This window comes from Coregonus lavaretus (genome assembly GCF_964263955.1).
Source record: "Coregonus lavaretus genome assembly, chromosome: 3".
In the NCBI taxonomy this organism is placed as follows: Eukaryota; Metazoa; Chordata; class Actinopteri; order Salmoniformes; family Salmonidae; genus Coregonus; species Coregonus lavaretus.
This window is the reverse complement of record NC_139990.1, coordinates 132,109-149,116: the sequence shown is the minus strand read 5'-3', so window position 1 is coordinate 149,116 and position 17,008 is coordinate 132,109. Positions and strand designations below refer to the sequence as shown.

Sequence of the window (17,008 nt, the reverse complement as noted above, 5' to 3'; positions counted from 1 at the left end):
CAAATCATACACCTTTAAAATGCTGTTGACTCACACAGAAGATCAGGTAAACATTTCTAAATTCTCACTCAGACAAAAATCACTACTTGATCTTTACATTTAGTATAGACTTTGCAAATAAGTGCTCAGCGTACAATCTCATTGTAAAATATATAGCATCTATAATTACAAGGATATGTTCATGGAAACACAGACATAACGGTATCAAAGTAGACAAGCTTGAGTTGGTCCTCCCCTCTTTGTAGTTACCACTGCCCAGCTAGAATAAATATTAATTCTAGCATATTAACTAAAACATAATTCTAATTGAGCTAAAACTTATTTTGTAGTAAATCACTGGCAGATTACAATAATACATTCTAAGGAGCAATGGAATTGCAATTACGTTCAAAAATATTTATGCAATGACCTCCACTTCTGTATTTAGAATAAGTACTCAACACTGCATATGCAAGATGGAAATATTCAGAGCTACAAAACAATCTATTGAATACAGAAAGTCTGGGGAAAAAAGCCTGAAAACCATTAAGATTATAAATCATATTCAAACATATTCACGATAACAAGGAATGGTTATGTCCACTCCCTCAATCATGGAGGGGCAAGCTTGTAAGAGTAGAGGTCTAACGTGTGGTTTTAAATTCTGTATCTGGAGCATAACAATCCCAAATTACTGTGAGAGGTCAACAAGAAAACACTGACAAGTCAAGGTTATTAGGACAGAACTATGATATGGTGACTACCCTTTAACCAACATCATAAACTGGGTGGTTCCAGCCCTGAATGCTGATTGGCTGAAAGCCGTGGTATATCAGATCGTATACCATGGGTAGGACACATTTTTTTTTTTATACTGCTCTAATTACGTTGGTAACCAGTTTATAATAGCAATAAGGCACCTCGGGGGGTTTGTGGTATATGGCTTTGCGTTGCGTCGTGCCTAAGAACAACCCTTAGCCGTGGTATATTGGCCATATACCACACCCCCTCGGGCCTTATTGCTTAAATGAATTAACAACATCTCACACCGCTCAGATCACATACTATGTGCAACTTATTTCATGTTCACCCAAAGTGCCAAAACAAGATGGTAAGATAAGCAAGAAACCCTTACTTAAAAATAGAATCATAATAAATACTACTGCATGATTTAAGTTCATAATAGGAATACATTGTCCCCCCCGACCCCCACGTCATTCTTCTCTAGGAGAACTAGCTAGTTTAGATGTTCTTTAAATTAGTCGTTTAGTAAGGCTTATTTAGTAAGGCTTACATTCAAGAGAACAACTAAAACATGTTATCTTTCTAAACGATGTACCCCAGTCATTCTAGTGCATGTGAAAGTGCCAAACGTTTCTCTGTAGATTCCTATTGTTTAAAAGACATCACTGCATTATAATTACAGTAAACAGAAACGTTAAAACCAAAGAAACCATTAATTAATGTATAACAAGAATATTGAACATTGTCTTGTTTTTAAGTTGCTTTCATGGAAAATGAAGAATTCTGCTGCAATTCACTAAAGTGCCATCAAAAGTTTTCTGAGACCTCTGTAATAACTAACTATTACCATATGCCTTCAGTTGGTTAAACCATAACCAAGGTTGACCGAACGTACACCAACCTTGTCCAACACAGAGAAATTAAACATAATAAAAGGTCAGTATACATCATGATCTAAGGAATGTGGGATAGGAAGGAAGTGAAGGAGGCCAGAGTCTGATAGGAGACTGTAGAGTTCAGAGCGGCTTCAGTGGGTTAGAGTAGAAACCCCAATGGAAACTCTAAGGCGCTGTCCCAAATGGCACCCTATTCCAGTGCACTATATAGGGAATAGGGTGCCATTTGGGATGCTCCCTAGGAGGACAGTGTGGAGAGCAGCAGGTCAGTACAGTGTCCGAGCCTCAAGCAGCCGGGAGGAAGAAGAGTTGGATGAAGATGAAGAGGTATAGGAGTCCGCTGGGCCGAGCTGCTTTCCACAAACACACATTCAGTCCATCTTCTCTTTCTGCACCAGTTTGGGGGCGTCCACAAAGTCACGGCCGTTGAAGACTATGACGGCAGCGGTGACTGCAGCAGCAGTGCCCCAGAACAACACGTACGCCAGGGTCTCAGTCCACGTGTCACCTGGGAAAGAGAGAGGGACACCACTCGTCAGATACAAAGAGACAGAGAGGGACACTCGTCAGATAACAACACATATCAAAGACACAAAGAGACAGAGGGATACCACTTGTCAGAGAACAACACATATCAAGGACACAAAGAGACAGAGGGGGACACAGAGACAGAGGGGGACACTTGTCAGAGAACAACACATATCAAGGACACAAAGAGACAGAGGGGGACACTTGTCAGAGAACAACAAATATCAAGGATACAAAGAGACAGAGGGGGACACTTGTCAGAGAACAACAAATATCAAGGACACAGAGACACAGATGGGGACACCACTCGTCAGAGAACAACACATATCAAGGACACAGAGACAGAGGGGGACACAGAGACAGAGGGGGACACTTGTCAGAGAACAACACATATCAAGGACACAAAGAGACAGAGGGGGACACTTGTCAGAGAACAACAAATATCAAGGATACAAAGAGACAGAGGGGGACACTTGTCAGAGAACAACACATATCAAGGACACAGAGACAGAGGGGGACACTCGTCAGAGAACAACACATATCAAGGACATAAAGAGACAGAGGGGGACACAGAGACAGAGGGGGACACAGAGACAGAGGGGGACACCACTTGTCAGAGAACAACACATATCAAGGACACAAAGAGACAGAGGGGGACACCACTCGTCAGAGAACAACACATATCAAGGACACAAAGAGACAGAGGGACACCACTCGTTAGAGAACAACACATATCAAGGACACAGAGACAGAGGGGGACACAGAGACAGAGGGGGACACTTGTCAGAGAACAACACATATCAAGGACACAAAGAGACAGAGGGGGACACCACTCGTCAGAGAACAACACATATCAAGGACACAAAGAGACAGAGGGGGACACTTGTCAGAGACCATAACAAATTTATACATTTTTGTGACCAGAGATGAAACATTTTAAGGATATAGACAAAAACAGAACAAGCTAGCATGCCCTTGTGTCCTGAGGTTAATATGGCTAGAGTTAAAAGTTAAAAGGCTAAAATGTTCCTTTAGACAAGGGGTTGTCAGATGGAGATCAACAGTGGTTTTCTTACCAGCCATGAGGAGGCAGATGATACACATAGAGAACGCCACCACCATGATGATGGGCAGCTGCAAGACAAAGATGACTAAAATATATTATTCGTAGTTTGGGGGGGGGGGGGGGAAGCAGAACTCGGTATTAAAATGGAGGAGAGTACCAGAGATTTAGTCGTGTAAAGTGAATCACAAAACATGATGATCAGTCTTGGCATCCTGAGTGGTGCCAGGACATCCCAAAAAGGCCTCTCCCCACTTCTCACCCCTATAATAAATCCCTTTACATGTACATATTACCTCAATTACCTCGACTAACCTGTGCCCCGCACATTGACTCTGTACCGGTACCCCCTGTTCATAGCCTCGCTACTGTTATTTTTACTGCTGCTCTTTAATTTTCTACTTATCTATTTTTTACTTAACACTTATTTTTCTTAAAACTGCATTGTTGGTTAAGGGCTTGTAAGTAAGCATTTCACTGAAAAGGCCTACACACCGGTTGTATTCGGCGCATGTGACAAATACAATTTTGATTTGATTTTGATTTGATTACTACTGTGAGATGGGGAGAGGCAACTGACCGTGAGGAACTTCCAGTCCTTCTGGATGCGGAGTGGAGTGGGTCCGTCTGTTTCATCAACAGCGTAGTTTCCAAGGAACAAATCAATGGAATCCTGGAGACAAGAAACACAAATACTATTTTATTTACTCTTTAAAGGACACAGCGAAATATCTCCATGTCTCTCTACAAAAACATGGATGAAGAATTATGTTCAGTTTTTGTAAAATTATGATTTTAGAGGAAAACGATATTGGTCTATAGCAGCAAATGTATCAACTACACAGTAGATATCTGATTATTTATTGCTGTGACTACCTTATGTAGTTCACCAAAGGAACACGTCCCTTTTTCTAGGCCTTTAAACTGAAAAAATCAGACGTACTTGTCGGAAGCCGTCAGAGAAGTTGTTCTTGTAGTAGCGAATGGCAGAGTTGACTCCGTCCATCACCAGGCCCATCTGCGTCCTCTTCCCTGTCCTGGCGGAGGACAGGAAACAACAACCATCAATAACAGACACTGTCAACACAACAATGAGTGATACAGTCACCAGCAAGCAAGTAGCCAGACTGTCTGCCCTAATGTCCACGTAGCAACACTAATGGCATCAATCTGCTGAAGGAGAAATAACATCCATCAACAGCTCGTGGCCACACGGAGATTATCCACCAACCAGCTAGTACCTAGCTCCCGAGTGGCGCAGTGGTCTAAGGCGCCGCATCGCAGTGCTAACTGTGCCACTAGAGATCCTGGTTCGAATCCAGGCTCTGTCGTGGCCGGCCGCGACCGGGAGACCCATGGGGCGGCGCACAATTGGCCCAGCGTCGTCCAGGGTAGGGGAGGGAATGGCCGGCAGGGATGTAGCTCAGTTGGTAGAGCATGGCGTTTGCAAACGCCAGGGTTGTGGGTTCGATTCCCACGGGGGGCCAGTATGAAAAAATATATATATGCACTCACTTAACTGTAAGTCACTCTGGATAAGAGCGTCTGCTAAATGACTAAAATGTAAATGTAAAAATGTAGACAGTCTGCATAGAAATGAAAGAAAAGTGACTTCAAATTGAAGCCACACAACCAACAGTTGACCTCCAAACACACGAGCACAGTCTCTGGAGACATGCAGGCCTGTATATATTTCAGAGGTCAGAGGTACACTGACATGCAGGCCTGTATACAGTGCCTTCATAAAGTATTCATACCCCTTGACTTATTCCGCATTGTGTTGTGTTACAGCCTGAATTAAAAAAAGGATTAAATTGATTTTCTCTCTCTCACCCATCTACACACAATACTCCATAATGACAAAGTGAAAACATGTTTGTAGAAATGTTTGCAAATGTATTGAAAATAAAATACATAAATATCTAATTTACATAAGCATTCACACCCATGAGTCAATACTTTGTAGAAGCACCTTTGGCACCAATTACAGCTGTGAGTGTTTCTGGGTAAGTCTCTAAGAGCTGGATTGTGCAACATTTACCCATGATTTTTTTCAAAATTCTTCAAGCTTTGTCAAATTGCTAGACAACCATTTTCAAGTCTTGCCATAGATTTTCAAGTAGATTTAAGTCAAAACTAACTCAGCCACTCAGGAACATTCTTGGTAAGCAACTCCAGTGTAGATTTGGCCTTGTGTTTTAGGTTATTGTACTGCTGAAAGGTGAATTAATCTCCCGGTGTCTGATGGAAAGCAGACTGAACCAGGTTTTCCTCTAGGATTTTGCCTGTGCTTAGCTCCATTCCGATGATTTTATATCCTGAGAAACTCCCCAGTCCTTAACGATTAGAAGCATACCGAGTGGGTACGGGCTCCCGAGTGGCGCAGCAGTCGAAGGCACTGCATCTCAGTGCTTGAGGCGTCACTACAGACCCCCCTGGTTCGATTCCAGGCTGTATCACAACCGGCCGTGATTGGGAGTCCCATAGGGCGGCGCACAATTGGCCCAGCGTCGTCCGGGTTTGGCCGGTGTAGGCCGTCATTGTAAATAAGAATTTGTTCTTAACTGACTTGCCTAGTTAAATAAAGGTTACAAAAAAAATGAAAATACCCATAACATGATGCAGCCACCAATATGCTTGAAAATATAGAGAGTGGTACTCAGTAATGTGTTTTATTGGATTTACCCCAAACATAACACTTTGTATTCAGGACAAAAAGTGAAAGGTTAGTATTGTGGAGTAACTACAATTTTGTTGATCCGTACTCAGTTTTCTCCTATCACAGCCATTAAACTCTGTAACTGTTTTAAAGTCACCATTGGCCTCATGGTGAACTCCTTGAGCGGTTTCCTTCCTCTCCGGCAACTGAGTTAGGAAGGATGCCTGTATCTTTGTAGTGACTGGGTGTATTGATACACCATCCAAGGTGTACTTAATAACTTTACCATGCTCAAAAGGGATATTCAAATGTCTGCTTTTTTTTTTTAACCATCTACCAATAGGTGCCCTTCTTTGCGAGGCATTGGAAAACATCCCTGGTCTTTGTGGTTGAATCTGTGCTTGAAATTCACTGCTCGACCGAGGGACTTTACAGATAATTGTATGTGTGGGGTACAGAGATGAGGTAGTCATTCAAAAATCATGTTAAACACTATTATTGCACACAGAGTGAGTCCATGCAACTTATTATGAGACTTGTTAAGCAAATGTTTACTCCTGAACTTATTTAGGCTTGTCATAACAAAGGGGTTGAATACTTATTGATTCAAGACATTTCAGCTTTTCATTTTTAATTAATTTGTAAAAAATAATTTGACATTATGGGGTATTGTGTGTAGGCTAGTGACACAAAATCTAAATTTAATCCATTTGAATTCAGGCTGTAACACAATACTTTCTGAAGGCAGCAGCACACCGAAACGCATTTCTATACCTTGTGAAGTCAGTCTTCAGGGCTCCTGTACCAGCGTACTGTTTGGCGCATGCGTTGGCATTATCAGCCCAAGCTAACACAGAAAACAGACAGACATTATTAGCAGAGCAGTGTGACACACCAGACAGATCAACCTCATAGGACACTCAAAAGCTGCGTTCACACACTACACTTAGCCCAGGGTTGACAGCCTCCTTAGCCCGGGGCTGACAGCACCCTTAGCCCGGGGCTGACAGCACCCTTAGCCCGGGGCTGACAGCACCCTTAGCCCGGGGCTGACAGCCTCCTTAAGCCGGGGCTGACAGCCTCCTTAGCCCGGGGCTGACAGCCCCCTTAGCCCGGGGCTGACAGCACCCTTAGCCCGGGGCTGACAGCCTCCTTAAGCCGGGGCTGACAGCCCCCTTAGCCCGGGGCTGACAGCCCCCTTAGCCCGGGGCTGACAGCCTCCTTAAGCCGGGGCTGACAGCCTCCTTAGTCCAGTGCTGACAGCCCCCTTAGCCCGGGGCTAAGTTTAACCCAGGGTTAGTGATATCCCTGGCCTAAGAGAATGCAGTGTGAAAAGGCTTAAAGTAGCTGCCATTCATGTGCTGTAGAGGGTGGCCACTTACCATTCTTGTAGATCTTCTCGAAATCAGCCTGCTCCTCAATCCGCTGGGCCACATGCAGGACACCCATCCTCTGTGGACAAACACCAAACAAGCATACATAAGTCCATTTAGAAGGGGATAAGGTAGGACACTAGGGACAGGGCTCAGTCTTTCAGCTTGTTCTCTAAAAGAAACTGTCAATAATAATGTATCCAACTGTGTGAAACAGTAGCTACTGGTTGTCTTTGAGCAACCCTTTGTTCAACTCTCTGCCTCCCACCTATAACTTTCTTAGTTTGTTCTCTTATGGAACTGTCAGAATGATAACTCCCACAGTGTGCGAAACCAGGGGGTTTGAGGTACTCCGCCTGGTCGCTGAGTATCTGTCAAGAAATAATGGGTTTAAATACTACTGCAGAGCAGTGTGCAGGTTTTCCTTTTCTTCAAGTGATAATGAGTGCAACCCTCATAGCTCCTACCTGTGGCTGGGAATGTATAAATTAACATATTAGGCAGTAAAGGGTCCCTCTGAGTGTAAGTGTAACTCCCACACTCCTGCAGCTGGGACAGTATGGAGGTAGAATGGGGTACTCTGCCTGCTCCATCGGAGTGTACTGTCTAGCAAAAATAAGCGTATACCATCCACACACATGTAGCTGGGACTGTATGGAGCGGCGGGCCAGCTCTGGAGGACTTACTACCTGTAGCTGGGACTGTATGGAGCGGCGGGCCAGCTCTGGAGGACTTCCTACCTGTAGCTGGGACTGTATGGAGCGGCGGGCCAGCTCTGGAGGACTTCCTACCTGTAGCTGGGACTGTATGGAGCGGCGGGTCCAGCTCTGGAGGACTTCCTACCTGTAGCTGGGACTGTATGGAGCGGCGGGCCAGCTCTGGAGGACTTCCTACCTGTAGCTGGGACTGTATGGAGCGGCGGGCCAGCATGCTCTGAATGACGTTGGTGCGGTCCAGACAGTCCATGCAGTTACTGCGGAACGTCCCCTTCTGCTGGGACAACACCTTCCCCTCCGTGTCAACCATGAAGTAGCTGCAGGGAGACAGAGGGGTCAGTAGACGAGGCTAGGAGAACACATATCCTCAGAGCCAGTAACAGCACTGTAACGTTGGGACACCACCTAGCCCTCCGCTGCAGGGAGACAACAGAGGGGTCCATTTATAATAAAGACAAGGCTAGGGGTGTGTCCCAAATGGCACCCTATTCCCTATATAATGGCGCCGGAGGAGATGGCTGCTGTTTTACGGGCTCCTAACCAATTGTGCTATTGTGTGTGTGTTTTTTCGCGTTGTCTGTAACTTATTTTGTACATAATTGTTTCTGCCACCGTCTCTTATGACCGTAAAGAGCATCTGGATATCAGAACAGTGATTATTCACCTCGTACTGGACGAAGATTTATTCTTTAACTAGGTCGGACGCGAAGGATTACTTCACCCAAATCCCCGTCATTCGCATGAAAAAGAGACAGAGATATAGGGGACCTAGGTCGGGGTGCCTTGTAAGAATTAGTCGGCGAGTGGGTAACCCGCCTCTACCATCCGTCCTATTGGCCAACGTGCAATCATTGGAGAATAAACTGGATGAGCTCCGATCAAGACTATCCTACCAACGGAACATTAAAAACTGTAATATCTTATGTTTCACCGAGTCGTGGCTGAACGACGACATGGACAACATACAACTAGCGGGCTATACGCTACATCGGCAGGATAGAACAGCTGCCTCCGGTAAGACAAGGGGTGGCGGTCTGTGTATATTTGTAAACAACAGCTGGTGCACGAAATGTAATACTAAGGAAGTCTCGAGGTTTTGCTCGCCTGAGGTAGAGTATCTCAGGAAGCTGTAGACCACACTATTTACCAAGAGAGTTTTCATCTATATTTTTCATAGCTGTCTATTTACCACCACAAACCGATGCTGGCACTAAGACCGCACTCAACGAGCTGTATAAGGCCATAAGCAAACAGGAAAATGCTTATCCAGAGGCGGCGCTCCCAGTGGCCGGGAACTTTAATGCAGGGAAACTTAAATTCGTTTTACCTCATTCTACCAGCATGTTACATGTGCAACCAGAGGAAAACAAACTCTAGACCACCTTTCCTCCACACACAGAGACGCATACAAAGCTCTCCCTCGCCCTCCATTTGGCAAATCTGACCATAACTCTATCCTCCTGATTCTTGCTTACAAGCAAAAACTAAAGCAGAAAGTACCAGTGACTCGCTTAATATGGAAGTGGTCAGATGACGCAGATGCTAAGCTACAGGACTATTTTGCTAGCACAGAATGCAATATGTTCCCGGGACTCATCCGATGGCATTGAGGAGTATACCACATCAGTCACCGGCTTAATCAATAAGTGCATCGATGACGTCGTCCCCACAGTGACCGTACGTACATACCCCAACCAGAAGCCATGGATTACATGCAACATCCGCACTGAGCTAAAGGGTAGAGCTGCCGCTTTCAAGGAGCGGGACTCTAACCCGGACGCTTATAAGAAATCCCACTATGCCCTCCGACGAACCATCAAACAGGCAAAGCATCAATACAGGACTAAGATTGAATCATACTACACCGGCTCCGACGCTCGTCGGATGTGGCAGGGCTTGAAAACTACTACGGACTACAACGGGAAGCACAGCCTCGAGCTGCCCAGTGACACGAGCCTATGCGTGCTTTGAGGCAAGCAACACAGAAGCATGCATGAGAGCACCAGCTGTTCCGGACGACTGTGTGATCACGCTCTCCATTGCCGATGTGAATAAGACCTTTAAACAGGTCAACATTCATAAGGCCGCAGGGCCAGACGGATTACAAAGACATATACTCCGAGCATGCGCTGACCAACTGGCAAGTGTCTTCACTGACATTTTCAACATGTCCCTGACTGAGTCTGTAATACCTACAATGTTTCAAGCAGACCACCATAGTCCCTGTGCCCAAGAACACCAAGGTAACCTGCCTAAATGACTACCAACCCGTAGTACTCATGTCTGTAGCCATGAAGTGCTTTGAAAGGCTGGTAATGGCTCACATCAACACCATTATCCCAGAAACCCCAGACCCACTCCAATTTGCATACCGCCCCAACAGATCCACAGATGACGCAATCTCTATTGCACTCCACACTGCCCTTTCCCACCTGGACAAAAGGAACACCTACGTGAGAATGCTATTCATTGACTACAGCTCAGTGTTCAACACCATAGTGCCCTCAAAGCTCATCACTAAGCTAAGGACCCTGGGACTAAACACCTCCCTCTGCAACTGGATCCTGGACTTCTAGACGGGCCGCCACCAGGTGGTAAGGGTAGGTAACAACACATCTGCCACGCTGATCCTCAACAAGAAGTCCCCTCAGGGGTGCGTACTCAGTCCCCTCCTGTACTCCCTGTTCACCCATGACTGCATGGCCAAGCACGACTCCAACACCATCATTAAGTTTGCCGACGACAACAGTGGTAGGCCTGATCACTGACAACAATGAGAGAGCCTATAGGGAGGAGGTCAGAGACCTGGCAGTGTGGTGCCAACCTCTCCCTCAACGTGATGAAGACAAAGGAGATGATCGTGGACTACAGGAAAAGGAGGGCCAAACAGGCCCCCATTAACATCGACAGGGCTGTAGTGGAGCGGGTCGAGAGTTTCAAGTTCCTTGGTGTCCACATCCCCAACAAACTATCATGGTCCAAACACACCAAGACAGTCATTCAGAGGGCACGACAACGCCTATTCCCCCTCAGGATACTGAAAAGATTAGGCATGGGTCCTCATATCCTCAAAAAGTTATACAGCTGCACCATCGAGAGCATCCTGACTGGTTTCATCACCGCCTGGTATTGAGGTCCTGGATGGCAGGAAGCTTGGCCCCAGGCGGTGATGCAACCTGTCAGGATGCTCTCGATGGTGCAGCTGTATAACTTTTTGAGGATATGAGGACCCATGCCTAATGTGTCAGAGGAAGGCCCAAAAAATTGCCAAAGTACTCCAGCCACCCTAGTCATAGACTGTTCTCTCTGCTACCACACGACAAGTGGTACCGGAGTGCCAAGTCTAGGTCCAAAAGACTTCTCAACAGCTTCTACCCCCAAGCCATAAGACTGCTGAACAGCTAATCATGGCTACCCGGACTATTTGCATTGACACCCCGTTACTGTTATGTTATTGTTGCTCTTTTATATTTGTTAATCTTTTTTTTTCTCCAGTTTATTTAGTAAATACTTTAACACTTATTTTTCTTAAAACTGCATTGTTGTTAAGGGCTTGTAAGTAAGCATTTCACTGTAAGGTCTACACCTGTTGTATTCGGCGCATGTGACAAATATAATTTGAGTTGATTTGATTTGTCTACTTGGGCCCTGGTCAAAACTAGTGCACTATGTATGGAATAGGGTTCCATTTGGGATGCAAGCCTGAACACATATGCCCAGAGGTTTTTCAGACGTCACTGACTGACTACTGTACTCACTGGTATTTTACCCTGAAGACAGACCAGACTGACTACCGTAATGTGATCACAGGTATGTTACCCTGAAGACAGACCAGACTGACTACCGTAATGTAATCACAGGTATGTTACCCTGAAGACAGACCAGACTGACTACCGGAATGTAATCACAGGTATGTTACCCTGAAGACAGACCAGACTGACTACCGTAATGTAATCACAGGTATGTTACCCTGAAGACAGACCAGACTGACTACTGTAATGTAATCACAGGTATGTTACCCTGAAGACAGACCAGACTGACTACCGTAATGTAATCACAGGTATGTTACCCTGAAGACAGACCAGACAGACTACCGTAATGTAATCACAGGTATGTTACCCTGAAGACAGACCAGACTGACTACTGGAATGTAATCACAGGTATGTTACCCTGAAGACAGACCAGACTGACTACTGTAATGTAATCACAGGTATTTTACCCTGAAGACACACCAGAGATAAAAGGGTAGAAAGGATGAATACGACCCTCTCCTTTGTGTTCATATGCCTATCCTCTTGCTAAGGAACTTAACTTGAGTCTTGTATGGTTGTGGGTGTAGACTAGCAGCTATTTAAAAAGGAGTCAATAGGGAGAAATACCTGTATTCATCTTGTGTCTCAGCTACATTGTCCACCAGGATATTCAGACGATCCCATCTCATCCGGCTGCACTCCTTGTGGAAGTCAAATGCTACGTACCTGCAGCCAATAGAAACAGCATGAATACACTAGATCCATCCATTCATCCATCCATTCATCCATCCATCCTCATCATTTTTACATTTAGCAGACGCTCTTATCCAGAGCGACTTACAGGAGCCATTAGGGTTAAGTGCCTTGCTTAAGGGCACAGACAGATTTTTCACCTAGTCGGCTCGGGGATTAGAACCAGCGACCTTTCGGTTACTGGCACAACGCTCTTACCCACTAAGCTACCTGCCGCCCATCTAAAAAGGTATAAATCACTCAAAATGCTAAGCCAGATGGGTGAGTGTTCAGGAGAGCGGTGGTCTGTTCCTACTTGATCATGCCGTTCTCCAAGCCAGTCGCCATCTTGGCAAAGGCTTGTTCCAGGGGCATCTCTGAACCCTTCTGGTTGACCTGGAGGAAAAAGAACACAATCTTATATCCATCTCTCTAATGCGTCTCTCTCACAATTATGTGACAAAGTGATGTTAGCCATTGTGAGGCTTAAAAAAAAATGAGGGGCCTACCAAGTTCAGAATGGTCTGCTTTCCATAGATGAGGACCTGGGAGTCAAAATGCCTCTGGAAGCCATCCATCTATGAAGACAGTTGGGGAAAAATGCGTTAATTGATGATTTGGTAGACAAAAGATCCACAGAGTGGGTTTACCTAACCTTTGACCTGTTGTACTGTAATGCAATAGAAAGAGGGAAACAGAAGATGTAAAATCCCTTACGTGATTGGTGTTGTTGCTGATCAGTGGCTTGGGCTTGTATTTCAGGTTGGGCCTCTGAGACCAGAAGAAGGGCATGGAGCCTCGTGTCTGTGGAGGGAAACAAACATTATCTGAAAAAAACTTTAAAAACGCTCTTATTTCTCTGGATTGGTTCAGAGCCTATTCAATAACTGGAACAACTACTACTTCTATTAATTCTACTACTACTATTTCTACGACTACTATTGCTGTTGTCTACTACTACAGTCTACTACTACTACTACTACTACTACTACTACTACTGCTTCTACTACTTCTACTACTACAACTACTACTACTACTACTACTACTGCTACTACTACTGCTACTACTACTACTACTACTGCTACTACTACTACTACTGCTACTACTACAGTCTACTACTACTGCTACTACTACTACTGCTACTACTTCTACTACTACTGCTACTACTACAGTCTACTACTACTACTACTACTGCTACTACTTCTACTACTACTACTACTACTGCTACTTCTACTTTTCAAACTCACCTGTACGAATGAAGCCCTCCCTCCATTGTACAGGACTATTTGCTCCGTCTCCACAAAGTTAGCAGCGTGGCCCTCAGAATCGATACCTGAGGAAAAAAACCGAATAATGATAATGAGAGAATGATTACGCATGTCCACGGGGCCATTACTGATTCAACATGCCAGTAATGCTGCTCAGTACAGTACAATGGCTGCGTACCCAATTGGCACCCTGTTCCCTATATAGTGCACTACTTTAGACCAGAGCCCTATGAGCCCTGGTCTAAAGTAGTGCACAACATAGGGAACAGGGTGCCAACTGGGACGTGGCCATGTGTCTTACCTCTGACGTAGTACCTGACCCCAGCCCTGAAGCAGCTCCTTCTGGATATGAGGATCCATTCAAAGATCTTCCCGTTGACACGGCACGGCTTCATCACAACGACTGGATCAGGCTCATCAAGGACCTCACATAATACACTGCTACAGCATCAGCCCATAGGCCAAGTTGTACCTAAGTCTGTGTCCCAAACTGCACCCTATCCCCTATATAGTCTGGTCAAAAGTAGTGCACTATATAGGGGATAGGATGCCGTTTGGGACGTAACCCTAAGTGGAGGATGTTATTGTTCTTGTACTCTAAGCAGAGGATGTTATTATTTATTTCCTGGCGACGGTTACCTAAAGTGCCCCTGAGGGAATGATTTAAGTTGCATTGAGTTGAAATTGGTTATTGGAACACTCAGAGAGACCCATTCAAACTCAACGTTCTGATTACTACTACACTAAGATCGGTGGGAGCAAAGCAAGACCATGCAAAGGATACATCCATGGACAACAGGGATCGCAAACCTGTGGAGCTGAAAGGGAATGAAAATATCACATTTAAACTGGATACATTTCAACAAGAAACAAAGGAGGAAGACTGTGGTCGTCTATAGTTATTGTTCAAACAAATATAGTTAATTTTGGAGGGGTAAGGTTGACGTTATCTTGTCCATATTCTAATACACTTACCTCTGGTACATTAGAATAAGAAACAAAGGAGGAAGGCTGTGGACATGTGTAATGTGTTATAAGGCATATCATCACACTCACCTCTGGCTGTGCAAGGAACTCTCTCAGGAGGCTTCCATTCCACACAAACCTCTGATCTGCCTAGAAACAGGAGAACCAATCAGTCAATCACAGACTCAATAAATCAATCCCTCAATCTATAGTGCCTTCAGAAAGTATTCACAACCCTTTTCTAGTGTTACAAAGTGGGATTATAATTGATTTAAATTGTCATTTTTGGTCAACGATCTACAAAAAAAAACAAATGTAAAAGTTTTTAAAAAATACTAACATTTTGTGTAATTAATGGGGGGAAAAACACTATCTCTTGATTACATACGTTTTCAACCGCATGAGTCAATACAAGTTAGAATCACCTTTGGCAGCGATTACAGCTGTGAGTCTTTCTGGGTAAGTCTAAGAGCTTTGCACACCTGGATTATACAAGATTTGCTCGTCATTCTTTTTAAAAAACGATTTAAGCTCTGTCAAGTTGATTGTTGCTTGACAGCCATTTTCAAGTCTTGCCATAGATTTTCAAGCAGATTTAAGTCAAAACTGTAACTAGGCCACTGAGAATGTCGTCTTGGTAAGCAACTCCAGTGTATATTTGGCCTTGTGTTTTAGCTAACTGTCCTGCTGAAAGGTGATTATGTCTCCCAGTGTCTGGTGGAAAGCAGAATGAACCAGGTTTTCCTCTAGGATTTTGCCTGTGTTTAGCTCTATTCCATTTATTTTTATCTTAAAAAACTCCCTATTCCTTGTCGATGAAAAGCATACCCATAACATGATGCAGCCACCACCATGCTTGAAAATATGAAGAGTGGTACTCAGTGATGTGTTGGATTTGCCCCAAACATAGCACTTTGTATTCAGGACAGGTTAATTGCTTTGCCATATTTTTTTGCAGTATTACTTTAGTGCCTAGTTGCAAACAGGATGCATGTTTTGGAATATTTTTTATTTTGTACAGGCTTCCTTCTTTTCACTCTGTCATTTATGTTAGTATTGTGGAGTAACTACAACGCTGTTGATCCATCCTCAGTTATCTCCTATCAAAGCCATTAAACTCTGTTTTAAAATCACCATTGGCCTTATGGTGAAATCTCTGAGCGGTTTCCTTCCCATCCGGCAACTAAGTTAGGAAGGGTGGCTGTATCTTTGTAAAGTCGTGTGAATAATTTCTGAAGGCACTGTATCTGTCAATCAGCCTGCAGTAAATTATCTCCATCAGTTTGAGCAGACAGTGGTGTGTGTGTGTGTGTGTTTACGTGAGTAAATGCTTCTGTGTGTGTGTGTGTACACGAGGGCAAGGTGACTAGTGTGGTTTACATGAATGGCAGGAGCCCAAACACCCCAGTGACACTCCTCCAATATGGATGAGAGAGGGATATCATCATCTAAGCCATTGTGATTGACTAGCTTGGTATGCAATAGGAGAAAACTCTGGCCCTGTCCAAAAACAACTGTTATGCTCCTAAAATAATCACTTCATGTAGATTTGAAAGAATCGGTTAGTTATAAGCAATATGGTGGTAGCTGCACCTTGCCCTCTGGATATGAGCAGTATGGTAAACTGTCTACCTCTATCAATCTTTCCAGGTCTGCACAAGAGCCTCGAGGGTTAGGTTGGGTCTAGGGTTGTTTCTGGACAGGGTCTTTGTTCCAGAGAAACAATAGTCATTTCTCACCCCCTCCTCCCCTACCCTCCTCCACACCTCCTCGCTCTCCCCTCCTACCCTCTTCCACACCTCCTCGCTCTCCCCTCCTACCCTCTTCCACACCTCCTCGCTCTCCCCTCCTACCCTCTTCCACACCTCCTCGCTCGCCCCTCCTACCCTCTTCCACACCTCCTCGCTCTCCCCTCCTACCCTCTTCCACACCTCCTCGCTCTCCCCTCCTACCCTCTTCCACATCTCCTCGCTCGCCCCTCCTACCCTCTTCCACACCTCCTCGCTCTCCCCTCCTACCCTCTTCCATACCTCCTCGCTCTCCCCTCCTACCCTCTTCCACACCTCCTCGCTCTCCCCTCCTACCCTCTTCCACACCTCCTCGCTCGCCCCTCCTACCCTCTTCCACACCTCCTCGCTCGCCCCTCCTACCCTCTTCCACACCTCCTCGCTCTCCCCTCCTACCCTCTTCGCTCTCCCCTCCTACCCTCTTCCACACCTCCTCACTCTCCCCTCCTACCCTCTTCCACACCTCCTCACTCTCCCCTCCTACCCTCTTCCACCCCCCCGCTCTCCTCTCTCTCCCCTTCCACACCCCCACCCTCTTTTCACAC

General features: G+C 45.2%; 1 protein-coding gene across 1 annotated transcript in view; it reads right to left on the bottom strand.

Moving 5' to 3' along the window:
• The window catches only part of LOC311109104 (phosphatidylinositol-3-phosphatase SAC1-A-like), a 30,854-nt gene continuing 13,846 nt past the window's right edge, over positions 1 to 17,008 (bottom strand). Inside the window, exons 6-20 of the mRNA XM_084151911.1 lie at positions 14,767 to 14,826; positions 14,495 to 14,528; positions 14,012 to 14,113; positions 13,690 to 13,775; positions 13,160 to 13,246; positions 12,952 to 13,020; positions 12,759 to 12,838; positions 12,338 to 12,436; positions 8,137 to 8,275; positions 7,252 to 7,321; positions 6,644 to 6,716; positions 4,154 to 4,247; positions 3,791 to 3,883; positions 3,224 to 3,281; positions 1 to 2,127 (exon numbers count right to left, since the gene is read on the bottom strand). Of these exons, the coding sequence (XP_084008037.1) occupies positions 1,991 to 2,127; positions 3,224 to 3,281; positions 3,791 to 3,883; positions 4,154 to 4,247; positions 6,644 to 6,716; positions 7,252 to 7,321; positions 8,137 to 8,275; positions 12,338 to 12,436; positions 12,759 to 12,838; positions 12,952 to 13,020; positions 13,160 to 13,246; positions 13,690 to 13,775; positions 14,012 to 14,113; positions 14,495 to 14,528; positions 14,767 to 14,826 (1,281 nt within the window). The 3' untranslated portion in view covers positions 1 to 1,990. The remainder of the gene's footprint in view (positions 2,128 to 3,223; positions 3,282 to 3,790; positions 3,884 to 4,153; positions 4,248 to 6,643; positions 6,717 to 7,251; positions 7,322 to 8,136; positions 8,276 to 12,337; positions 12,437 to 12,758; positions 12,839 to 12,951; positions 13,021 to 13,159; positions 13,247 to 13,689; positions 13,776 to 14,011; positions 14,114 to 14,494; positions 14,529 to 14,766; positions 14,827 to 17,008) is intronic.